The sequence below is a fragment of the Crocodylus siamensis genome, chromosome 5, assembly GCF_052110815.1.
Source record: "Crocodylus siamensis isolate JL-2025a chromosome 5, ASM5211081v1, whole genome shotgun sequence".
NCBI lineage: Eukaryota > Metazoa > Chordata > Crocodylia > Crocodylidae > Crocodylus > Crocodylus siamensis.
In genome coordinates this window covers 110956768-110980776 of record NC_143399.1, presented here as the reverse complement: position 1 = coordinate 110980776, position 24009 = coordinate 110956768, and the positions used below count along the sequence as shown (strand labels likewise).

Sequence of the window (24009 nt, the reverse complement as noted above, 5' to 3'; positions counted from 1 at the left end):
GAATAGTATAATAGGAAAACCTTTGGATGGGGACTGTAGCCATTTCCAGATGGACCAACACCCAACCCCTCTCCTCCAACCCAAGAATTCCTGCTTAGCAGAGGTGAAGTGGGTAGTGACTGGGTGGCTCAGAGCAGCTTTGTTAACTTGAATTCTAACCTGCTGTAACCAAACCTAGCCATCATGATTGCAAATAAAAGTTTGCAAATATAAATTAAGTATTTATAAATTAAGTATGCAGGCCATGTGATGTCCTCCATGCTCCCTCTGAGCCACAAACCATGGGTCTGCCCTGTGCTCTCCCCTCCTACCCTTTCCACCAAACCATGTGGTCTCCCCTCCACTTCCAACACCATGCACTCCCTCCTTGACAGCACAAGCCATCCCAACTCAGAGTGGGTGATGGCTCATTTCCAGTTTGGAGCCAGGACCAAAACCGGGGCTGCAGCAGCTACCTGCCCTATCTGGTACTTTGAGTCCAGTATAAGGCTTCTCACCACCCCCAACCCCTCACAATGTTGAACTGGGGGGAAAATAAAACCTTGGATTAGATTAAATATAATGTGTTAGAAACTATCCACGACTTAAGGCATAATTGATTATAAGTAACAGCAGAAATAATAGTTAAACAGGGCTATTGAAGAATCTGAAGAACAAGTGAAATTGCCAATAAATAACACCAATTCTCTTTCAAAACACCACAAACAATATTTATTCACAAAAATCTTCATACATATATTCCAGTGGTTGTCTTCTTCTCACTTCCCCATTTCCATATCAGTCCCAGATGAAGCCTGGTCTCTTTTTTATTCTGGAGATGGCCATTTCCTCTTGCACTACTAACCAGTTAATTATAAATTATTGTGAAAATGACACTTTTTCTGGCTAGGTATGGAAACGAGTACATATGTGGCTAGAGACCGTCTTTGTGCTATAAGTATGAATATCGGCATATGTTGGTAAAATTTTGGCAATGTATATTTTGCAACTGAGTTCAATTAGGCCAAAATTTCATGCCCCCCATCTCTAAATGTAATGGGTACTAAAACATATTTGTATAAGATGCCTACTTCCAAAGGAAAAATAGTGTAAGATGAAATCTTAAAAAAAATAAGCTTTTTTGTGGATGCTGGAATTTCATAACACTGTTGCAGCAGTGAATATTACAAAATCCCTGATCAAAGTTTCCCCTTTCTCTCACCTTTACTGACTGACTGCAACTGTCCTCTATAGATATGGCTGCATTTCTGAGATGTTGCATTGGTTGAAAATAAAGTGCCTTGAGGAACAAGGGGATTAAGTTATTGTAAAATTCAATAGAAGGCAGGCTACACAGGTAAAATGGAAAAGTGATTATCTCCAGCACAGGGAAGGAGCAAAAGCCACCGAGTAAGCAAATAGTGGCACTACTGGCAATTGTAGTTAACGCATCATGATACTGGTTTCAGTTACGGGTTTAACAAATTTCTATTACCTTTCATCCCATGCTTTAGTAACATATGGGAAATCAATTTATTTGAAAAAAAAGAAGAAGCAAGCTAACTTTTATTAGGTGTTTCCAATGTGCGTCTAATTCTGTCACAGCCTTTGTGGATTAAACATGATCATTTTTCCTCATAATACTAGATTTTAAAAAGTAGTCTAGTAAAATATGTACCATATTTAATTTGGAGCCAAAAAACAAAGCCTCATCAGTGACCAAAACAAAAGCGGATGACAGTTCATGTACAGCTTCCTAAGAAATCAATGCAACAAAGACAGGGTGCGCTTAAAATTTAATTCTCTTTACTATCTTGGTTTCTAGTGCCATCTGCTGTAATATAAAAAGTCCCCCCCACCAATTTCAAATATATCTAAGATAAGACTCAAAAATATACTGGTTTTGGTGGATTAAATAGTCCAGATAGCAAATGTCAGTGAGCGATATACATAAAAATACTGGAACCTCCTTACTGTGAAATTGTGTATAATGAATTCCTGCTTGTATGGAAGTTGTTCTGGGGGCAAAGGACATGGGACTCCTTTCAGTACAAGATATTTCCACAGCATAGCAATTTCATGGGAATATCTGAATTGTGTACGTAATGCTGCTGAGTTAGAGGAAGGTATGGAGAGTCCATTCACACAGACGATGAATCTGCTGCATATTCTAAATGAGTGTCCAGAACACCATACACTGAACTTAGAACATTCAGAACGTTTTCTTGAATGAAGTCTACTTGCTCTGAAGGACAATAGTCATCCAAACTTGATCTGTAACAGTGATTTTTAGACAGTCAAATGAATGCAAATAAAAAACACTACAGACTGTTGTAAATATATTTTGCTCCTGCATAGGCCGTTATATTCAAGGATCTCAAAGCACTTTAACAAACTGAGTTTAGCCTCCTTGTATCCTTTCAACAAATACCCCCACAGTATTACCATTTTCAAGCTTGTGACATTTCAGTGTAGACAGGTTTATGTCAAAAAGTAAAGCTATGGCAAAACCAGAAACATGACCTATTTCATTTCACTTCAATTATTATACTGTACTTGTTGTTATCGTATCTAAGCTTGTAGGTACTGTGGCATCTCATGCCACTACTGTGTCTATTCCATATTATCATTCTAGTCAAAGGCCTAGACAGAAATACATATACCTCGGTATACTTTACACTGGTTCTGTATATTGATGTAAGTTTTATTAGGACCAGGAATCATCAATGTGCAGGTACTCAGGGTAGCTCAAATACTAGGTAGCTATTATAGGGCCTCACCATTAGATGGCAAGTAGTAGACAGTTTGCTTTTGGCCAATGGCTATGCTAGAATGGACATGTACAGACAAAACCTAAACCAGTATCACTTGCAGTGCTGAAGTTTTACCCTTGATTCTGTCAGTGGTAATTCTCTAAAAGATTTGGTGGGGTCACCTTGGCATTTGTGCTGTTTCTGCTCTCTCCCCACCACTGTAATTGTCATTGTTGTTCATGCCCAAAGTTAAAAATTAGGCACTTCTGGTAAATATCTGATGACAAGTTAGACTGGAAAACCTAATTTTTACTATATGGTTAACCTGATCTAATTGCTACCCAGTAAAATAGGTAGCAAGTAGATACTACTGATACTTGTTCCCTAAGATTTTTAATTATTTATATTGGAACACTGAACTTCAGGCTTGTGGGCTGGATCCAGTTCAGAGCTATGTCATGTGGTCCAAGGGCAGAGGGCCAAGGATTTGGGCATGGGGCAAGTAGGAGACACAGCCCTGATAGGCAAGTGACGTGTGTGTTAACCTTCACTGCCCTTGCTTGCTTTGGCACAATCACTAGCCTTCCTACCACATCTGGATCTAGACTGTGAGGAGTGCCATGGTCCAGATCCAGCACAGGGAGCAGAGCGAGTTTGACACTCCTGGTTTACATCCTCTGGTTACTGAATTAAAACCAAAAGAAGAACACCACTTAAAAATCAGATGGTAGTCAGAGACTTTTTTATTCCCAAGCTAGGACCCAAATATGCAGTTCTGTATTTTCACTCCAATGGTGCAACTTTACTGACCCCTAACGCAGTTCAAGGAATTCCGTTTCCTTCATTAGGCAGGTGGACGGATATGCTATCATCACCTCATCCTTTGACAGTGCAGCTATTGCCTAAGTGTTTAGCACAAAAATAAACATATTCTTACCGAGCAATTGTCACAAGTGTAGGTTTGGGTATGTTTTTCAGAAGATGCTTAACAGATTGCATAAGGCCCTCTATCTCCTTTTCCGTGCTAACGTGGTGGGGAAGTTCAGAATAGTCACAGGTAAGACCAGCCTGATGAACCTAGAAGATTAATTTGACAGAAGGATTTCACCACTCTAAAAGTGAATGATACAATTTGCAAAGAAATGTTACTTGGCCAGCTACTACTTTTGGGGGCTTCAGGTAGTCCAAAAATCTATCAGATCAAGGAACAGGTACCTAAATTTAGACTCTGAAGACCTCCACAAATCCAATTGATTTGTGGTAGATGGACCACAGCACCCCTGAAAAACTAGACCACCATTAAAGGTGCCTAAGTACAGACAACAGGACCTAACTAAAGAAGCCCAGTTCTGAAAATTCTCTGAAGTACAAATACTGAAACACTCCTAAACCCTTATGTTTTCAAGAAGTAAAGTAAAAAAGAATTCAGTATTTTTCTTGTTGAAAACAGATTTCTGCAGGCTATTTATATACAGTCCTTATTATTAATGGCTTACCATAGCACACCAAAGGCAGGGTCAATTTTGCACCTTACAGACCAAGGCATTTTGCTTGGCATGTGTGCCTTGGGGAAGAGGCTGGGGCTGTGCTGCCACAACAAGGATCAGGTCCATCGTGGCTTCCCCACTGTCTACCCATAGCACACCAACTTCTTGCAAGTCAAGGCTGTGGGTGTTTTTGGCCCTCTGTCAAAAAACATTGCCGACCACTGTTATAGACTAACTAAATCAGAAGTATATAGCATAAGCTTTTGAGAGCCTGAGCTTATTCATCAGATGCTGTGAAGGACATGCAGAGAGCATGTAATACTGTCTCCACCTTATACACTGCTCTGTGTATGTCCTTTCACAGCATCTGATGAAGCAAGCTCCAGCTCACAAAAGCTTATGCTAGACTAACTAAATCAGATGTATACAAGGTGCAAATCCATCCTGCCTTCTCTCTGACTTCAGACTAACACAGCTAAGTAACTCTCTATTACCATTTCATAGTCAGGAGTATCCATTCGGTTTTTCAAACTATGCACAAGTTGAACCAGGGGTTTCATTCTAGGATAAAAAACAAAGTAGTTACTTTTACATAAAAAGAAGTACATGCATCTAACGATTTTGACAAATAAAGGCAAAAAGAGAGGGGACAACAGGGCAGGCCCTATGAGGAGAGGCTACAGGACCTGAACCTGTTCAGCCTCCAAAAGAGAAGGCTGAGGGGGGATCTTGTGGCCTGTTATAAACTAGTCAGGGGGGATCAGCAGGCACTGGGGGAGTCATTGTTCCCCCGAGCACCGCCAGGAGTGACCAGGAATAACGGTCACAAGCTGGCAGAGGGTAGGTTTAGGTTAGATATCAGGAGGAGCTACTTCACGGTCAGGGCGGCTAGGGTCTGGAACCAACTTCCAAGAGAAGTGGTGCAGGCTCCTACCCTGGGGGTGTTTAAGAGAAGGTTAGATGCACATCTTGCTGGGGTCGTTTGACCCCAGTATTCTTTCCTGCCATGGCAGAGGGTCGGACTCGATGATCTGCTCAGGTCCCTTCCGACCCTAGAAACTATGAAACTATAAGAGAAAATAACACATTGCTACTATCATGTCTCAGGTTCCAAGCTCAGTTTCTGAACCTGCCATTCAAGATGTTACAGAGATCCCCGGCAGGCAGTCAATTACATGTGCAATGGGATCAGATATGCAATCCCAACAATTATGCCTCCAGTTATAACATATAAGCATGGCAGGAGGTGCTATTGGAAGATGAGAGATCAGATCCAAATCATGCCCTTTTGCCGGTGAAGGAGGAGCCTAGGATCATGATCCTGGGGTCTTCCTGCACCAGCAAGTAACAAACTGGGGGCTCAGTGCTTCTGTGCTGCAAAGCACTAATCAGCTGATTCAGGCTCTTGTGAATTTGAGGCTGGGTGTGACCACATGTTCAATTTAAAAGTGGGATACAAACCAACCAAAAAGTTAAGTTATTCCACATGTTTTGTGTAATAATCCTATTGCTTATTCCTTGTTCTATCACACCATTAATTATCTGAACGTATGGCCAAGTTGCTGCGTAAGACATGATTAACTGGTTAATCGTGTCGTAAGTGTACTGCTTGTCAGGGGCCTGAGATCTAGTATTAACTCAAATGAAGTCTTAGCAGACATTACTACTGAGATGCCACAGGATTCATTTGGTCAGCACTGTTGCCATACATAGTGGGGGGAAATGGACATTCTTCCCATTCATGTGAGAAAATACTGACATACCGCCTGAAAAAAGTTACCCAAAAATTTACTGTTTAAAAAAAAAAAAAAAAAGGGCATAGGGGATATTGCCATAGTGCTCCATGTAATTTTTTACTCAGATACATCATGATTTCACATTCTCCTCTATGGAGCTCATTCCAAGACCAGATGACATCACACATGATGCAGCAGTCTGACTCTTGCTGACCCAAATGCGGTGAATTATGGAAGACATTATCTGGTGGAGAAACCCTAATCACAACAGTGAGTAGAGACATGAAATGTCCAGCATACAAGTCTGAGATGTCACAGGAGCATTGCCAAGTGAAAAATCTGTGGGGGTTTTGGGTGTTCCCTATTTTTTTTTTTGGACAAAAAGTAATTTCCGACCCTCATAGGAACTGATACTTTTTAGGCAGCCCTTGTCCTCACAGTTGCTGCAGAAGTCATGCTAGAAGGGTTGAAGATGGGCCAGCAAAGATGTAAAATCAAATGGAAAGAAGTGGTGTGGAAAGAAGGCTGCTATGCAAGTAGATTTCAGGAGAGATTTCAAAATAACCAAGTGTCAGGAGTTAGAGGCAAAAAGATCTCTATAGGAGGAAAAGTCTACAGAAGCAAATAGCGTGGAACGGACTAGAACTGAGGGAGGCAAAAAAAAAGGCCAACCGTGATGTTACTACTCTGCTAGTTTTACAACTGATTCTTTTAGCAAAATGGACAAAACCACCCCATGTTTCACAAATTGTACTGCAATGAAAAACACTTTCCTGTTGAACATATCATAGTCGACTCACGATGCTGCTTTTACAAAAACGACTGAGCTGAACCAGATCCCTTACCCAGGATATGAGGCCCATTTTTGCAGAGTCTCCTCATCATCTTTGTCACACAAATCTGCAAAAGCTGCTTCCAGATCTTCTAACTGATGGATACGATTTTCAACACAGTCTAACAAGTCCTCCTGTGAAAGAACACACGTACAGATATTAGATTATATAGACACTTCTAGGTATTAAAAAACAGCAATAAAGTATACATAATATTATTATACATTAAATCTATAAAATTGTTATAAATTAATAGCAACAAATAATAAATGGAATACTAACAGAGTATTTACTACATCTCTAGCTGAAAAATAAAAGTAGGAACAAAAAAAAGAAAAACGAAATAAAATATCCTAGACTATGTGTTATGTTTTGGCTTCACTTTTGTAAATTAGCAGTTTGTTTACGCAAATTAGATTTCACACCCAGGCTAACTCCTTACACTCTTCACAAAATCAAGTAATAATGTTTACTTAGAAAGCTTTCCTAAGGCACTACAAATTACTATCCAACATGATATACAGCTTAATTGGAGACCAGCAATTATGCATCTTTTGCAGCTGTCTCTCATGTCTCTCTCATTGTCACAGCTCCTGATCATTAGAAGTTAAACAAAAATGATCATTTCTTCACTTATCTCATCCACTTTAAAAGGAAACGCCATACCTCTGTGGAACTGGTATTCGGCTTCTTAAAACTGTACAGCTCTTGCAAGATCTTGTATTCTTCCTTAAAAAAAAAAAAAAAAAAAAAAAAAGGAAGAGTGTTTTAGTGCCTTCATATCCAAAATACAATGTATTGAACTGAATATTCAGAGGAAGAATGTTTTCAGATTCTTGCATCCCCAGGAAAATTATTTTTATGACTGATGTTACCATGACAGACCCCCATCCTTACGGTATTTCAGAAATCTTATTGTAAATATACATGGGAGAAAAGGGTGGCTTCAGAAGGTTACTCTCTATGGTTTCATCTACTCCAGAAAACAGTGACCAGCCCCAATTCAACTAGACAGTTAAACACATGCTAAACTTCAAACTTACTTTGACAGGACTTAATCCCATCCTTAAAACTATGTATTTATGTGCATGCTTGATCAGAGATGAGATTATGCACCTGCTTAACACTCCCTAGCTCAACATGCTGCAAAGGGACTGGCTGGGGCATGAGGCTGCTTCAGTGAGAGGCTAGCCAGGAGGCAACCCCCTGAAGCACTTTCATATCTCAGCGTGCTACATGTGTGATCTTGCAGTTTTTAACTTACTTACTATGGAACTATACAAGATATTTTACTATTTTAAAACATGAGAGGTTTACAATTTATAAGTACTATCCCTGCTGTGGAGTAAATTTGTTTACTTCAGCCTAACAGGGGTGCACACGTAGATGTATGATGTTTACTGTGCAGCTAATTAGCCTACTGCTCAGAAAACATTTTGTATAGATGCATCCACCAGGTCCCAAATAACTCCTTTTAATAGAAGTAAGAATTTTCTGCTGGTATCTTTTATTGGGCCAACTGTATCGCTTGAAGAAACGCTGGATAAGCCTTTGGGTGCAAATATTGCCCGAAGAAGGGCAGGTTTTGCCTGCAAATTTGTCCAACATCTCCTCCAGATATGCAGCTAGTCCAATAAAAGATTTTACTAAACGCTCTTGTTTCTCACACCTCCCCCATCTAAATATTTACCTCACCATCTAAATTTAGTTTATATAGAGTAGGTTAGGACAATATGGTAATTTCTACACTAAAAAAGTATTTGGCTGCCAACTATTAATAAAGGTTAGAGAGACTGCAAATATTTTTTTATGAAGGGAAGCAGGACTGCACATTTACATGTTTACCTGGGTGTATGTGTCTTTGAATGGATTCTTAACGGAAAAAAAATCTAAATCAATATCTAAAATGTATGCATCTCCTTTCTGTACTACTTGAAGAACATCATTAACCATCTGTATAGGGTTACATCCATTGCTTCCAAGAGAGCAGGATGCTGAGGACTCTAAGAAAGTTTCTGTTTTATCTTGTGCACATGCATGCTCTTCATCTCCAGGAGCCTTTGCATCTGTTAAGTAATGACCAGCAATTTCCAGTCCTTGTGATGAAGTGGGAGTAGCACTGTTTGCTGTATCTTCTGCATTTAACTTCAGTTTCTTAGCAGAAGATGCTTCATTTTTGTCGTCTTGTTGTTTGGATGTTTCAGAGGGCTTAACTAGAAGGACATTCAAATGTAAAAGCTTCTGGTTTTCTAGCTGATCAGCAGGAACATAAAGACCATCACTTAGAAAGTAATGATCTGTACTTGTAACCCTGGAATGGAGAATAGGTCCCATTTAATGTATGACCTTCCAAAGAGATTAGAATAAGTCTGTAAGAGCCTTCATAGTAAGCGACTCTGGGTAAGCCAAGTGGATGTGTGGCATGGCTTGCAGAATATGCACATGGTACCCATACAAGATCCTCATGTATTCAATTTAAAATAGATTGTTCTTCTACTGTAATATCTTGTTTTTTACTAAGTCATATACTAAGCATATATGAAAAGCCCACATAAAATTACAGCTGGTAACAGAATGATTCTTCCTTATGTAATATTAAAATATAATTTGCTATTGATTATATCATAAAGAAAATTCAAATAAGCTAAGTAAATCATGACAACGGGATGGTATACTATACGAATGTAGAGCTGTGGATGGTTTAAATTTTGGAATTTACTGGGGTGTGTGGGGCTGGACCAGCTGTGCATAACACAGGGGCTGGCAGAGTGTCTGCTGCAAGTGATGTCTCACTAAGCCAGCCCTGTGCACTGGCTCCAATGTGGCCCAATATGGACCATGCAGTGTAAAGGTTCAGTCTAAGACCCATGGGCAGGATCGTATGGCTTCACAGGCTGGATCTGACTGTGGACCTTACATTTGACACCCCTGAAGGTCTATGTTATAAAGAAGATCAGCAGTATAGTTAGAAAGAGCTGTCAGGCATCCTGATGCTGAATCTAGTTCCAGTTCTACTCAAAACTGGGAGGGGGATAGGAAGAGGTGGGAATAGGAGGAGACAGAAAGCAATGATTAAAGTAGCAAAAATAAAATAATGTTCAGATTTTTATTTAAATAAAATGTTTGCAACTCTATAGTTTTCCCTTGCAAAAATACCTCACCTTCAAAATGGGAGCTATGTTAAAGCTTAAATTTACTATAAAATCATTTAAATAATTTTTAAAAATGTGCTAATGACCCCTCTATAATGAATAAAAGATGATTTTGAGATTTTCTACAGAACTAAGGGAAAAACACCTTTAACTACCGAAGACAACTTAAGCTTTCTAAAAGGTACAATACACTGTGTTAAGTCTCATTCAATGTTATTTTCAAAGAACAAATGCTGATCTTCACTTTGTACCCAGCTATAACAGCGATTTTTGTTGTGTAGAAAAACTTTTACTTCTGGTTTAGTTTTGCAAGTGGGTGCAGAGAAAATATATTTTCCAATCACTAGAAGTTGATAAATAAGAATGATTGCTTTCCTTTCCTGTCTATAAATGCAAATTGGGTGGGAAAAGATGATATCTATTAATTTGAGAAACTTGGATGTCATTAGTAGGGATCTCCAGAATTCATGCCAGAAGTATGACACTTACTTTAATCCTGGAGTTTCCCCTGCACTGACTGGTGGACGGGCCCTGTCGCTTGCTACCCGTGCCTGATGGCTGGGAGGCGAAAATTGTAGTTTAAAATATGCTGTGGTTTTTGCCTCCTGGCCATCAGGTACAGGTGGTGAGTGACAGGGACCCTCTGCCAATCAGCAGCAGGTGTTTGTGTGAGGAATGCACCTAGATTAAAGAAGCTACCACGCAATGCACTTCCAGTGTGAATTCCAGAGATCCCTAGCCATGAGGGCTTTAATGCCTAAAGACATTTAAAAAGAATCTAAGCGGGTTAATTAGCTTAGAAGTCAATGGGAGCTAGGGACCCAGCTTATTAAGATGCTTTTGAAAAGCCCACTTGGTGCCTACCATTTGTCTCCAGGTGCTTTGCTAGGATGTACTAACTCTGCACAGGCTGGAAAAAGGGTTAACCAATTGCAGTGAACAAATTAGCCCTGCCTGCTGACAGCATGACTCCCTGGGGAAAGGGGTTACAGAAGAGATAACTTGGTTAGTTGGGTATGGCCAGGAAACTGTAAGGCCTGGTGGAGATGAATCTGGGCGCATGGGGGCAACATGGGCTGCAGAGATCCCAGGAGCAGTCAAGGAGGGGAACTCCCCCACCTCAACCTCTCACTGCTCTTGGGCTCATTGGGGTGGCAGGACAGTGATCTTGTGGTGAAGCATCAACCATAGGGTTTGGGGGATGATCTGGGTGTGGGGGGGCAGGGGAATCTGGCAGCTGTTGGGGGGAGAAGGGAGTGATTTAAGTGGCATGGAGAGACCACGCCCCAAGCCTATACCATGGGTAGAGAGCCATTGAGTAGGGCAGGCATGCAGCAGACTTTCAGCTCCTAGTCACACCCCTGCTCACCAGCCCTCTAGTGGCAGGTCTGGGCAGCACACATTAGAGAAGGTATTAACACCAAAAAATTGTGATTGATCCCTAGCACTAGTTAACCTTAACACAGACTAACATCCCTTACAAGTAGCACTTGCTAACTCTAATGTGTAATCTCACCCTGTGTATCCCTAGGCTCAAAGGTTCGCTTAAGACTAGCAAATACAGTTTCTGCTGCCTCAGTTTAGGGAAGAAGAAAGGGCACCCTGGATTTACGTTCTGAATATACTTCTGTGGCTAACAGAGCCAGAGGCATAGGGGAATAGAAGGGTGAACTCTCCTGCTAGGATGGAGAAATCAGTAAAGGCATTCTGACTGCTTTAATTTTAGCTATGAAAAATGTACAAGAGGATAAGAGACTCCTTCCAAGCGATAGCCACAATCAATAAGTTCCTAAAGAGAATGAGAGGGGTTGGCACAGCCTTAACGCATTTCTGACAATGACTTCAGCTGAAATTTTCCACAGAACCTCCATTGCTCTTAAATCACCTCTGGAGTGGCAAACCATATAGTACACATGACCATCAACAGTCACTTCTGCTCCAAACTGCAGTTATTGTGTTGTAAGCTACAGCAGACCTCAGGTACAGAACTTATTATTGGGACACGGGGGTTTATCCTCAATTGTATGTATGTATCTGTATATGGGAAACTTTCCAAGTAATTTTTATATTGTTAGCTAAAGTGAATGGATACATTACCTTATTGTGGTGGTAGATGCGTCTTTACCAACTACAAAATCATGTCTTCCTTCTTTGATTTGCTGCGCCCAGATTGGATGGAGCCATACCACCTGAGAAATATGGCCAGCATAAACAACAGGCATAATCCAGTTCTCAATACTGAGCTCACTGGAAATCAATGGAGGGAAAATAGATGATTAATTACATTACTTACTGTCTCCTGTTTGTAAAGAGCTGTCAGTTCCATGAATATATTCCATATATGGGAAAGGTACATAAATAAACTGCAAGTATTATTTTTCAAGAAGCATCCTTTGAATGTAAACAGTTACAAGTATGAGTAAAAAGGTTAAAAGAGTGCTTTAGGGGTGACTTCTATCACAAATTTAAACGTATTCTGCAAGCATTTCTACCTATCTTCTGTGTAAATAAGATGGTACTTAGACATTCTGAGGAAGAACATATACATTACCTAAACAGAGTTTCTTTGTCAAAGACAGTATCTGCTGGCATATTTACAGGAATAAGGAGGTCGGGATGGGAGTCAAAATGAACAAAGCTGATGTTACTGGCAGGAAGATGCTTTGAACCAATGGCACGATAGATAAAAGGCAGAACCTAAAACAACAGAAACAGAAGAATTTCAATTCTTGCAAGCGGTTAGAAACCACAATATTTTTAACACCAAAAAAAATTAGTAAACCCTATCCATCACCATCTCAGGGCTTAGTGCTCTCTTAGCAAAAAGCAACGTGGCACTGGTGTATAATATTGATCCACGCATGGCCCACTGACATAATTCTAAAGTCTATGTATAAGTAAGTCAGACAACCTATGAAGAAGAAATTACAGCAGGCTGTTAGTGGGCTTCAGAAGGTAAAAGCAGACATGAGACAGTTTCTAAGTCACCACCTATGCACCACTTAAAATTCAAGTTTCCTAAGATCTTGTCATGCTTGGACTAAGCTGATGTTCACAAGTTGAATTCTCTATTCAATATAAAATAAACTGACAAAGCAGTCTTTCTCATCTCTATTTCTATTCTAATTTGTATGTAGTTTTTACCAACTTTTCAAGTTTCCAAGCTTGGCTTCATTTAAACTCATTTCAGGGAAATGTTTTAATATCCATTTCTTTTAATGTCCATGTTCCGAAGAGGAACAGGAGTATAAAACCAGACATGGCTTAATTACGCAGGGTCCCTAGTAACAGTACCTATTTAGTAGGAACTGAAACTCACTTTATAAGACAAGGTGATACTTTTAAGTATCAATAGCTGTCAGGGCTTAAACATCTCAATTCCTTTAAATATAAGACACTTCATTAAGAGAGGCAGCAAGTACAAGGTCTGCCATCAATAGCAGCATATCCAGGAGGGTTCAGTAAGTAATCCAGAAGACAACACAGGTATCATCCATCCAAGAAGGACTCTGACAAGGACAGAAACATGTGCCTACTTTTTAGCCCTTTTTTAGGGACTGGTTAGCTCTGGTCAGAAACTATCTGGTAGCAACCCAGGAGGTGATAAATGAAAGTGTCCGCAGAACATATTGTCTGAGTTTAAGACTACGAAGAGGTCTTGACACCCAAAAAAGCCAGAAAAAACAGGCAGGGAGGGAGGGGACTTTGGGGAAAACATTGTGTGGCAATAACTCTATAAAGTTAGTGGTAGACTACGTGACTAAAGACACAAATCTGAGCCCTAAAGTCAGTCCTTGCACTATAACTAAAAATACCACACGGGTTTATGGGTTGGTTAGTTTTGATATTTTTCTTACGTCAGCCCACAGGTGTGCTATACACATTTTTCCTTATGAACCTAAAATAGACTTTTGTTCCTACCCATTTAATTAACAAAACTTTTTGGGGTCGTGCTGAAGGCTTACTATTCAGTTCTCATTCACTTGCCCATACAGCACCCCAGTGGGCTTCTGAGACCATAAGCAGATGATCCCTTCACATGGATTCAATGAAGGACTGTCTCTTTAGACTGTGCTATTGCAAAGACACTATTCAGACTGTGCTATTGCAAAGAAACTATTTGAGAAACTACCTCAGAGTACAAGTACTATAGCTCCTTCAAGAAAGTAAGCGTTTACAAAACAACTTTTTTTTTTAAAGAGTCAAATTGTATATTTCACTTCTACCATTTTGTGTTACATGCGGGAAAATGCTAATTATGTTAATTCTCTGGTTTGCTAATATGACAATGAGCATCAATATGTCAAACAGCAACTAATCTCAGCACCCTGGCAATGTAATCATGATTACATTGTCATCAGGTGGGGAAACTGTGGTGCAGCGTGCCTTACAGTGAAAAAATAAAAATTCTGTTCCCACTGCTTTAGTGCCTGCTGTGGAATTTGCCAAAAGATATTTATGATAAGAATATATTTCATAGACATTAGGGATGGAAGGGACCTCGGAAGATCATTGAGTCCAGCCCCCCACCCAAAGGGCAGGAAGTCAGCTGGGGTCATAGGATCCCAGCAAGATAAGCATCCAATTTACCCTTGAAGGTGTTCAATGTAGGTGCTTGAACCACCTCCGATGGCAGACTGTTCCAGACCTTAGGGGCTCAGACAGAAAAGAAATTCTTCCTTACGTCCAGCCTGAAACGGTCTCGCAGTAGTTTATGACCGTTCGACCTCGTCATCCCTTGGGGCGCTCTGGTGAACAAGTGTTCCCCCAGATACTGGTGGTCACCCCTGATAAACTTACAGGTGGCCATCAGATCGCCCCTGAGCCTGCGCTTTTCCAGGCTAAAGAGCCCCATGGCTCTCAGCCTGTCGTCATAAGGTCTGTTTTCCTGACCTCTGATCATGCGCGTGGCTCTTCTCTGGACTCTCTCAAGCTTCTCCACATCCTTTTTGAGTTGTGGAGCCCAAAACTGGACGCTGTACTCCAGCTGTGGCCTCACCAAGGCCGAGTACAAGGGGAGAATGATGTCCTGGGATTTGCTTGAGAAGCATCTATGGGTGAAAGCCAGCGTTTTGGTCGTTTTACTAGCGGAAGCATCACATTGCAGGCTCATGTTCTTCTTATGGTCAATGATGAACCCCAAGTCTCTTTGTTCCATAGTGCTAGCCAGCGTAGCACTGTCGAGCCTATAAGGATGCTGCAGGTTTTTCCTTTGAAGGTAGAGAGCCTTGCATTTTTCGGTATTAAACACCATCATGTTCTTGTCTGCCCATTTCCTGAGCCTGTCCAGGTCAGCCTGGATCACCCGCCTTTTACCTGGTGTGGATGCTTTGCCCCAAAGTTTGGTGTCATCGGCGAACTTGGCCAGTCCGCTCCTGAGTCCAATGTCCACATCATTAATGAAGATGTTGAACAATATGGGTCCAAGGACAGAGCCTTGGGGGACCCCACTGGTCACAGGACACCATGATGAGTGACTGCCATCAATTACAAACCTCTGGGTCTGACCACGGAGCCAATTTCCCAGCCAGCGGATCATGGTGGACCCAAGGCCACAGTTGGCTAGTTTCGCCAAGAGGTGATCATGGGATACCAGATCGAAGACTTTTCTGAAGTCAGGATATATGACCTCAATCTCATCTCCCTTGTCCAGATAAAAGTGAATACAGAGGGAAGAGAATCCTTGCCCAATTAATCTTACCCATTCACTTATGCTTTGGCTCTTGGGAGGGCTGCGGGATGCAGCTGTGTTGGTCTTAGGACATAGGCAGGCAAGGTTCTTTGAGCATATGCGATATCTTTTATTAGACCAACTTAGTTAGAAAAAAGTTCTTAGCAGGCTTTTGAGCGCAATCACCGAGATTCCCTATGCCTGACGAAGGGCGATTGTGCCCAAAAGTCTGCTAAGAACATTTTTTTCAAGCTACTTAGTTGGTCTAATAAAAGATATCACATCTACTCAAAGAACCTTGCTTGGCTCTTGGGAAGTACAGAAATGTAGCTGGGTTAAAAACTTAAGGCTATGTGTAGACAAAACGAGGGGCATGTGTACACGACACTTTAAAGCAGGTTAAATGCTTTTGCACCACTTTAATGGTGTCGGTGTTTGCGCGCCTTGGCGGCATTGCACATTAACTCCAGCTGCTGTAGGAAATTTGGTGGCGTAACGTGCCTTAAATGACTTGGGGCGCAGCAAATTAAAACTCCTTCGAGGAGTTTTAGTTTGCTGCCCTCTACAGCTACAGAGCAAAGCACTGGGCTCCATGCAGCTCCGCAGCTCTGTAGAAAGTGCTGCGGGCAGCCTGGCAGAAGCCCACGAAAGCAGGCTCTGCCCAAGACAAGCAGGGAGCCTGATCTCTTCCCCAGTCCCGCCTGGAGCCTGCCTGAGCTGTGGGGGGGCCCAGTGCTTCCCTCCACAGCTGCGGTGCCCCCCAGGACTGCCTGAGCTGGATGCCACCTGGGGGGCCCACTGCTGCCGCAGAGGGAAACACCAGGCACACCCCACAGCCCAAGTACTATTCTGCCTGCCAGCAGCTCTCCTTCCCTTCCCTACCGGAGGCTGCTAAGTCAGCATGGTGTGTGCACGACACGGGGGTTTAATCAGCCCTAAATTGAGGCAGTGTTTTTTAAACCCACCCCCACTTCAATTTAGGGTTCTCGTTTCATCTACACACGCCCTAAGACTTTTCAGCTCTGAAGATACTGCTTGAAGTGTACTTGAAGTGGATATACAGCAGACCCTGTCACTGTTTTGTATCTAGTGCTCTCAAAGAAGTCAAGGCAAGGCACAAGTGCCAATCAATAGCAATCAGTACCAATGAAGGGGTATACTATACAATGCCTCTTATTTCTGCATGCCCTATCATCAATTTCCCCAGTGCTGGTTCTGAAACTGGAGCGCTCCAGAATTACTGCAAAGATCACCAAGAGGGACAACCGCATTTAGTCAGTGGTCCATAAGGAAAATTCTGAGAGTGGGCACCCACTTTGGCAACATATTGGGCACATCTCCATGAGCGTGCACATGAGGTTTGTGGCACTGCAAACCTGCCAGTGATGCTGCAAACTGCATGCACTGCACATGTACACATTCACTGTGCTGCTAATTTGCAGAGCAGTGGGGGATTTTTGACAGTGGGAGATCCTGGTGTAAAAAAAAAGTGCCAAAAAAGTGGGATGGCGCACATCATGGCAGCATGGATTGCTCAAAACCAGAGCCTGGCTGGCTGGCGCCCTGCTTTAGCTGCAGGCTAGGATCGACATGCCCAGATCGCCACTGCTGCAGCCCTGGGAAGCCCCCAGGACCCCAAGTAAGGCTGCTGGCCCCAGCCTCCCCTACCGAACTCAGGGCAACAAATATGTGCTGCTACTAGTTGTCCCCAGAGAAATGCAGCATTCCTGCTCATGGGGACACCCATTATGTTACTGCCAGTTTGCTCAGAACATCACATATGGGAGTAGACGGAAAAAAACAGTCCCTTAAATGTTCAGGAAGAAGAATGGCACTTATTAGAGTGACCACCGTTACTTCCTGAAAATAACAGGCAACAAGATAATGGATATAAAAAATAGCACAGATAAATATTGACGTGTGCAAGAGAGAGCATTTATTTCCACTCTACCTATTAGGTGTCTGAGTGTGATTTCATTATACTATTTTCAAATCTCTGACAATAGGTTAATGGACCTACTTTGGTAAAGTATCATCATTTTAGACTTAAGACTAAAAAACGCACTCAGGAGGAAAACCCATTTGATCTCTGGTTAACTGGTTTTCAGAGGCTTAAGGAGGACATTTTGGTGTTTAATGGGTGAAGTAGATTCTGGCTCCTAGCTTTTTTTTTTTTAAAATCTGGTACAGGATGTCAACTTGGGGGGGGGGAGGAGGGAGGCGGAGAGCAATGCACCCGTGCTTCAGTTCACGTGTAGTAGCAAAGAGTAGCAAAGCAAAGAGTCTGGACCCATAAAACACATTTAAACTTCTATACACAAGGAGCAGACACATGGTATGTAACAGACCTTTCGTAGTTTCATAGTTAGTAGGGTCGGAAGGGACCTGAGCAGATCATCGAGTCCAACCCCTGCCATGGCAGTACTGGGGTCAAAACCCCAGCAAGGTGTTCATCTAGCCACCTCTTAAAGACCTCCAGGGTAGGAGCTAGCATCACTTTGCTTGGAAGTTGGTTTCATATCATAGCTGCCCTAACAGTGAAGTAGCGCCTCCTGATATCTAGCCTGAATCTACCCTCTGCCAGCTTGTGACTTATTTCTAGGCACTCCTGGCAGTGCTCAGGGGAACAGGGACTCCCCCAGTGCCTGCTGTTCCCCCGACTAGTTTGTAAATGGCCACTAGATCCCCCCTCAGCCTTCTCGTCTCTTCTAAGATCAGAAGTATGGAGTTAAGCCTGGGTAAAACTAAAGCAGCGTAAATGACAGTAAGGTAAGTTGCATCTGCTTCTCAGCCCAACTACCAGGCTAATCAAACAGGGCACCTACACATCTGCCAAATGCCTGCTCTGACGTGTTAATTAGCACATATCAGAGCAGACTCAATTAATCACGTTAATTAACATGCTGCAGTGCCTCTGCATCATGTGTATTCAGCGTCCCCACACTTCAAAATGGCAGAGGGGGGCACCTGAACTAAAACTTGTCAAACGAGCTTGAGTTTAAGCACTCCTGCCACCATTCTGAAGTGTGGGGTGCTGAATACATGCGATGCTGCGGGCGCTTTCACTAGAGCAGCTCATGGATCGAGTGCCCCCCCTTTCCATCCCAGAGCATGTGTATAGATACCCACAGGCACTATTTGCTCCTGGCGAGGCACTTTTACAGCACCTATGGTGGAAGCTACCCAGGGAGCACAACTACTCTGCCCTCTTCAGATGTTTTTTCTTACATGGGTGCACCAGTGAAGTGTCCCTACAGCAGTGCTTCCCAAACATTTCCTCAGCATAGCCCCATTTATGGCCCCATTTCCTCAGCGTGATCCCATTGCTTCAGTGTGGCCCCTTACTCCCAACCCACAACCCCCTCACCGCTGTGACTATCTGCTGATGTTGCAACCCAGTCTGGGAATCGCTGCCCTAGGGATCCTAGTCATGACAGGTCATTTCGAGGTGGTCTGCATGATGGGTCTCTACCCAGAGAGGTGGTGGAATCTCCATCCTTGGAGGCTTGTTTTAAGACCCAGCTAAAGCTTTGGCTGGGATGATCTAGTTGGGAATGGCCCTGCTTTAAGCAGGGAATTGCACTAAATGACCTCCTGAGGTCCCTTCTGTCCCTAATTTCCTATGACTCTATGCCACACTCCTGCTCGCTGTAAACTGATTACACTGAATGGATCAGAAGAGCAAGCCGAGGTGCAGCGCCCCCTTCTCCAATGTGCCTGAGCAACCGAGGTTTTATGTTGCCACTGAAGTTCACTCAGAGGAGCTTGAATTACCATTAGGATTACGCTGTGAACTTGCCACTTGTCCATTCACGCACTCTGATGGGACTAAAGGAGCCTCCACCTCTGTTCTAGGCTGAGTCAGCAGCTCCTACAGCATGAGCCAGCCACTATTTCACTCCAGGGCGTTCAGTGGTCGTTGAAGCTTTCCTGTCTGAGCTGGCGTCACCGGGTGTTAAATATGAAATTATTTTATTGGCAGCTCAAAATCAGCATATTTGCTGAAAAACTATTATAGACTGAAAAATATGCAAATTAGTCTTCTTATTTACTTTATATTGCTCTCTGTAGCATGCCAGTGAGTGAGTGAGAACCGGGTCATCAAAGTTGGAGCATCTCTTTATTTTGAGGGAAGCCATCATAAGAACGTGCTGGCAGCAAACCTACAAGCCAGTGGGCTAAGATAAAGTGTAGGGAATATCTTAAGTCCAAAACTGAAGTCTGGGATGGAAGATGTTTGCCTGTATTGTCTGCTGGCATCCGAGCTCCAAGACTTCCAGGGTTGGGCCTGCACGTAGGATGCCCGCCAATGGATTTGTGGGCATCTGAAGTCCTGGGGGAATGCGTCTGGGGTGGAGGATACTCGCTGGCTGTAGCACCATACATGGGGTTTGGAACAATCCAAAGTTTGGCTCAAATGATATGATTTGGAACCAATTTGGCTAAATTGCCCTGGAATATGAAATACATTAAAACCAACCAACCGAACAAACCCACAGATCACTGGTAAGGGGGTACATTCCCTCCCCCCACCCCGAGATTGGCCTCTGACTTGGCACCACCCAAGATGGGGCAGTTTTTTGCTGTGAGGGCCGGGGGCACATGGGTGTGGGGAGCCACTAAGCTGCAACACAGAAGTATAGGGGTGGTTTTGGCCTGCCACAAATTGTGCCCTCCCGATTCAGGAGGCACCAGTCACCCCTGAACAAACCTAAAGTCAGCTAAGCCTCTCTGAGAGTGACTTGGGTTTTGTTCCAATTACCTACCACACATTTGGAGCATCTTAGTGATCATACTAAAAGTGTGGAAGTGATCATAGAAATACGATAATTATCATCACCCTGGCAATACCGCCTGTCTCTTCTCTACGATCCCCTCCTTCAGTGGCCCGGGAGACTGGAAGCACCCGAAAGGGGCTCTGCCCACCTCGTCAGCCCGGGACCCTCTCCCGCAGCGTCACGCACTTACATCGTGATGATCCTCCACGACCCAGACAGGCAGCGCGGGGTAGGCCCGGAGGCGGCCCCGATCCCCCGGAGCCCCAGCGCCGCTCATCACGACTGGGCCGAGACCCCACTGGCGCCGACGTTCCCCGCGCCGAACGCCGTAACGTTCCGCGGGCCGAACGCCGGGCACCGCAGCGTTCCAAGGAGCGAACGCCGGGCACCGCAGCGTTCCGGGCCAAGCAGCTCCCAAGCTACGCAGCCGCCGCAATCAAGCAGGAGCGCCCCCTGCCACGGGGGCCGAGCCGGGGCCGCCGGCGAGAGCCCCGCGATGGGATCCCTGCCCCACGGGCGGCCCCGCGAAGCCGACGGGAGGGAAGGCTTCCGCTCCGGCGCTCCTCCCTCCCGCTTCCCGTTCCGGCGCCGGTGCCCCGCTCACTTGTCTCCGGGCTGGTGGGCGCCGGGCTCGCGGGTTTCGCTCTCGAGGCTTGGGGAAGACTCCGGTAGGATGGGCACTGCGATCTTCTCTGGCGGGGCGCGGGGGGCTGGGGAGCGGGGCCTTCTTCCCTCCCCAGCTGAGTTGTAGGAGGAAAATCCCGTTTGCCTCTTCTCCCCGCTCTCCTCCCTTCTCCGCATCCTTCCCCCGGTCCCAGCTGCTTGCTTTGCTCCGGGATCCCAGGTTCTCGTGGCCGGTTTGGGTTGCATCACCAGCGGCCCCAGAGCTCAGCCAGCCCCCGCGGGCCTCGCCAGGCTTCAAGAGCTGAGTGTTTCCCCTGAGCCTGCTAGGAAGTTGAGCTGAGCTCCTCTCCGGGCCACGAGCTCTGTTTCTTATGGGTCTGGGGCCTCCTCTCTGCTGTGCAGTTGCTCCCAACCCTAAATCCTGGAGGTAATTTAATTAGAGCTGAAGTTGGACGGTCCTCTCTATTGTGGCCACGGTTATACATATAGAATCGTAGGCCGCGTCAAGATGAGCGCGGAGGGGTGGGACGTGGTGCTGCAGACCCGTCTGCCGTGCCGCACGCCGCACATTCAGGCATTTCCCACATTGTTACCTTGTGGTGCGGGGGGTGCTTTTTGACCCCTGGAGATCCTAGGGTCAAAAAGCCCCACGCAGAAAAAAAGCGGGGAGGCACATTTGGCGGTAGTGTATGCCACCCAAAGCCGGAGCCTGGCTAGCTAGGCTCCAAGCTGCAGGAGCGCCCAGGACCCCAAGTAAAGCTGCTGGGGGTAGCACAGTTGCTGGCACCAGACTCCTCTATGCCACTCAGGGTAACCTGCTGCTCGCCAGTGGGCAGGTGGCACTGGCATTCCCTGGGGACAAGTAGCCACAGTACAAGGTGTGCCACTGTTTCTTGTCCCCGGGGAACCAAATGTCCATGCTTGTCTGGAGGTGGCCATAGAAGCTAAGGGTGGGAAGGACCTCAGGGGGCATTGGCAATGCATAGGGGGTGCACGTGCACTCCCCATGAAAATGGGCCGTTGACACTGCCAGGACCCATTTGTAAAATCTCTATCCTACTGCTATAGCCCAGGTGCCACCACTTCTCCTTTCAAGCCATGGCTCTACCCTGGAGAGGAGGTGGGGTGGCAGGCAGTGTCATTTGTGCCCCCCCCCATCTCCCTGATGCATCGTTTTTGTCCCCGCTCCTCACCCCTCTGCCCTATAGACTTGGGGCACATGGCACCCTCTGCCTGCTCTGCCTCCTCCCACTCCCCCCCAGCCCCAAGCACCCCCTTGCAGGCTGAAACTCTGCCAGCCTGCAAGGGGAAACCTGCAGTTTGCCACATGTTTCTCCTTCAAAGGGGAACACATTTTTAAAGTTTGTTGATCCATTTTTTAAAGCTTGTTCGTGACCCTTTCATATATTCTTGCAACCCACTTTTGGATTGCAACCCACAGGTTGAAAAATGCTGATGTAGGCCAGCCCCCTGTTTAAAGCAGGACTGTCCCCAACAAATTATCCCAGCCAAGGCTTTGTCTAGCTGGGTCTTAAAAAAATCTCCAAGGATGGAGAGTCAACACCATCTTTGGGCAGCGTGTTTCAGTGCTTTACTACCATCCTAATGAGATATATTGGAACAGCTGTTCCCACAGTGGGAAAGGAATAACAGTATTGGCATAGGTTTTGCCCATGCACAAAAATACACTGCTTTAACGCTACTGTTATAGTGATGTGTGTTAGTGTTACCACAGCTCTATTAATATCAACTATAATGGCATAATTGCTGCCCTAAACAAAGAGAGAGGTTGTACTGCTACATGGCATCTTCATGCCAGTGTAACTGTATCTTTATTAGGGTTTGTACCTTGTGGAGTCGTGGTTCCGTGGTAACCATGGTCTCCTTACGTTGGGGACTGCTTCCCGAGGTTAAGGGTCGCTCACCTGTAGGTTTCACGCGTCTAACTCGCTTGCCACGACTTTGATGGTAATCTGGTTCAGTTGTATTGTCCGACACGTGTCAGTCCGAAAATGAGACTCCCTGCCTCTCAGGGTCCCGCGTTGATGAGGGCTCCGTCACCCCTATACCCTCGCCCGTACCACCGGGAACGTGACCGTCACTTATGAGTCTGTCACGTAGTCCGATCTTCCTCCCTCGGATTAATCCACAACAAAATGCAGAAGGACAACACAAACACAGCACCGAACCAGAGCTCTTAAGCTTGGACTCTCACTCCAGTCCTCAGCGGAGTCCACTGCTCTTTCCCCTGTTTCCCCCAAAGGGGTTCTTCAGCCCTCCTTAGGGCTCTGTGAGACCACTCGGTCCCTTACTGCTGCCGCAGTGAATTCACCATCTGAATGCCCCTTTTTTAAGGGCTTTATGGTATATGCGCCTGTTGGGTGGCAATTGCTCCCAGCCCGCTAAATTAGTCCTTTAGCTCGTTGGGCTCTCTGCCCGGGTTCACAAACCCTGCAAGGGGCTTACCCCTGCTCCAGAAAGTGCGGCCGCGGCACCGGATGGCGCGCATCCGCCCGAATGAGCTCCTGCCGGTGTCCGTCTCCCTGCTGGGCTCTTCCGGTTCTGCTGGGGCTCTGCCTAGTGCCGGTGGCTCATTTATACTGGCCCTCTCTGCCCGGGCCCCTCGTTCCTCCCTACACCTGCAGGAGGTAGGTTCGCGCCCTGTACTCAGGGTTGGAGAGGGGTGTTGCATGGCGACTGCGCCGGGGAAAGGAGTCTCAGCGTCCGCTGGCCCCTTTCCTCCCTCACATACCTACGTAAGTATTTTGGTAGCAAATCATGTCTTGAATTCATATAGTCACATTGCTGTAAAATGTGTATGTAGCCAAGGCCTTGTTTCTCTAAAATTCCCCACTGCTGCTGCCGCCCTTCCAGGTCTGCTGATGGTGCTGAGAACAGGAGCCCTAATGGAAGTGTACTGATGACCACACTTAGTTTAAGCATGGTGTTTTATAGGTTGGCTCTGCATGTCAACATAGTGCTTAAAATGCTGCGTT

General features: G+C 44.8%; 2 protein-coding genes across 2 annotated transcripts in view; one reads left to right on the top strand and one right to left on the bottom strand.

The window, feature by feature from the left end:
• Nucleotides 1-683: 683 nt before the first annotated feature.
• Nucleotides 684-20710, bottom strand: C5H5orf22 (chromosome 5 C5orf22 homolog). The gene is made up of 9 exons (XM_090049955.1): nucleotides 20580-20710; nucleotides 12492-12637; nucleotides 12038-12187; nucleotides 8634-9099; nucleotides 7455-7517; nucleotides 6801-6922; nucleotides 4714-4780; nucleotides 3670-3809; nucleotides 684-2253 (listed from the first exon to the last, which is right to left on the bottom strand). The coding sequence occupies exons 1-9, from the start codon at nucleotides 20664-20666 to the stop codon at nucleotides 2121-2123; spliced, it is 1374 nt and encodes a 457-aa protein (XP_089906081.1). The 5' UTR covers nucleotides 20667-20710; the 3' UTR covers nucleotides 684-2120.
• A 225-nt stretch (nucleotides 20711-20935) lies between these two features.
• Nucleotides 20936-24009, top strand: part of DROSHA (drosha ribonuclease III) — a 107180-nt gene continuing 104106 nt past the window's right edge. Inside the window, exon 1 of the mRNA XM_090049953.1 lies at nucleotides 20936-21057. The gene's annotated coding sequence lies outside the window, so the exon portion shown is untranslated. The remainder of the gene's footprint in view (nucleotides 21058-24009) is intronic.

Bases quoted from the DNA above. Each gene is read 5' to 3' on its own strand.
- C5H5orf22 (XM_090049955.1), bottom strand. From the start codon at position 20,666: ATGAGCGGCGCTGGGGCTCCGGGGGATCGGGGCCGCCTCCGGGCCTAC. The intron at 12,638-20,579 runs GTAAGTGCGTGA...CTGTTGTTTTAG, and splicing joins TCGTGGAGGATCATCACGAT to GTTCTGCCTTTTATCTATCG. The intron at 2,254-3,669 runs GTAAGAATATGT...TCACTGTTACAG, and splicing joins ACACTTGTGACAATTGCTCG to ATCAAGTTTGGATGACTATT.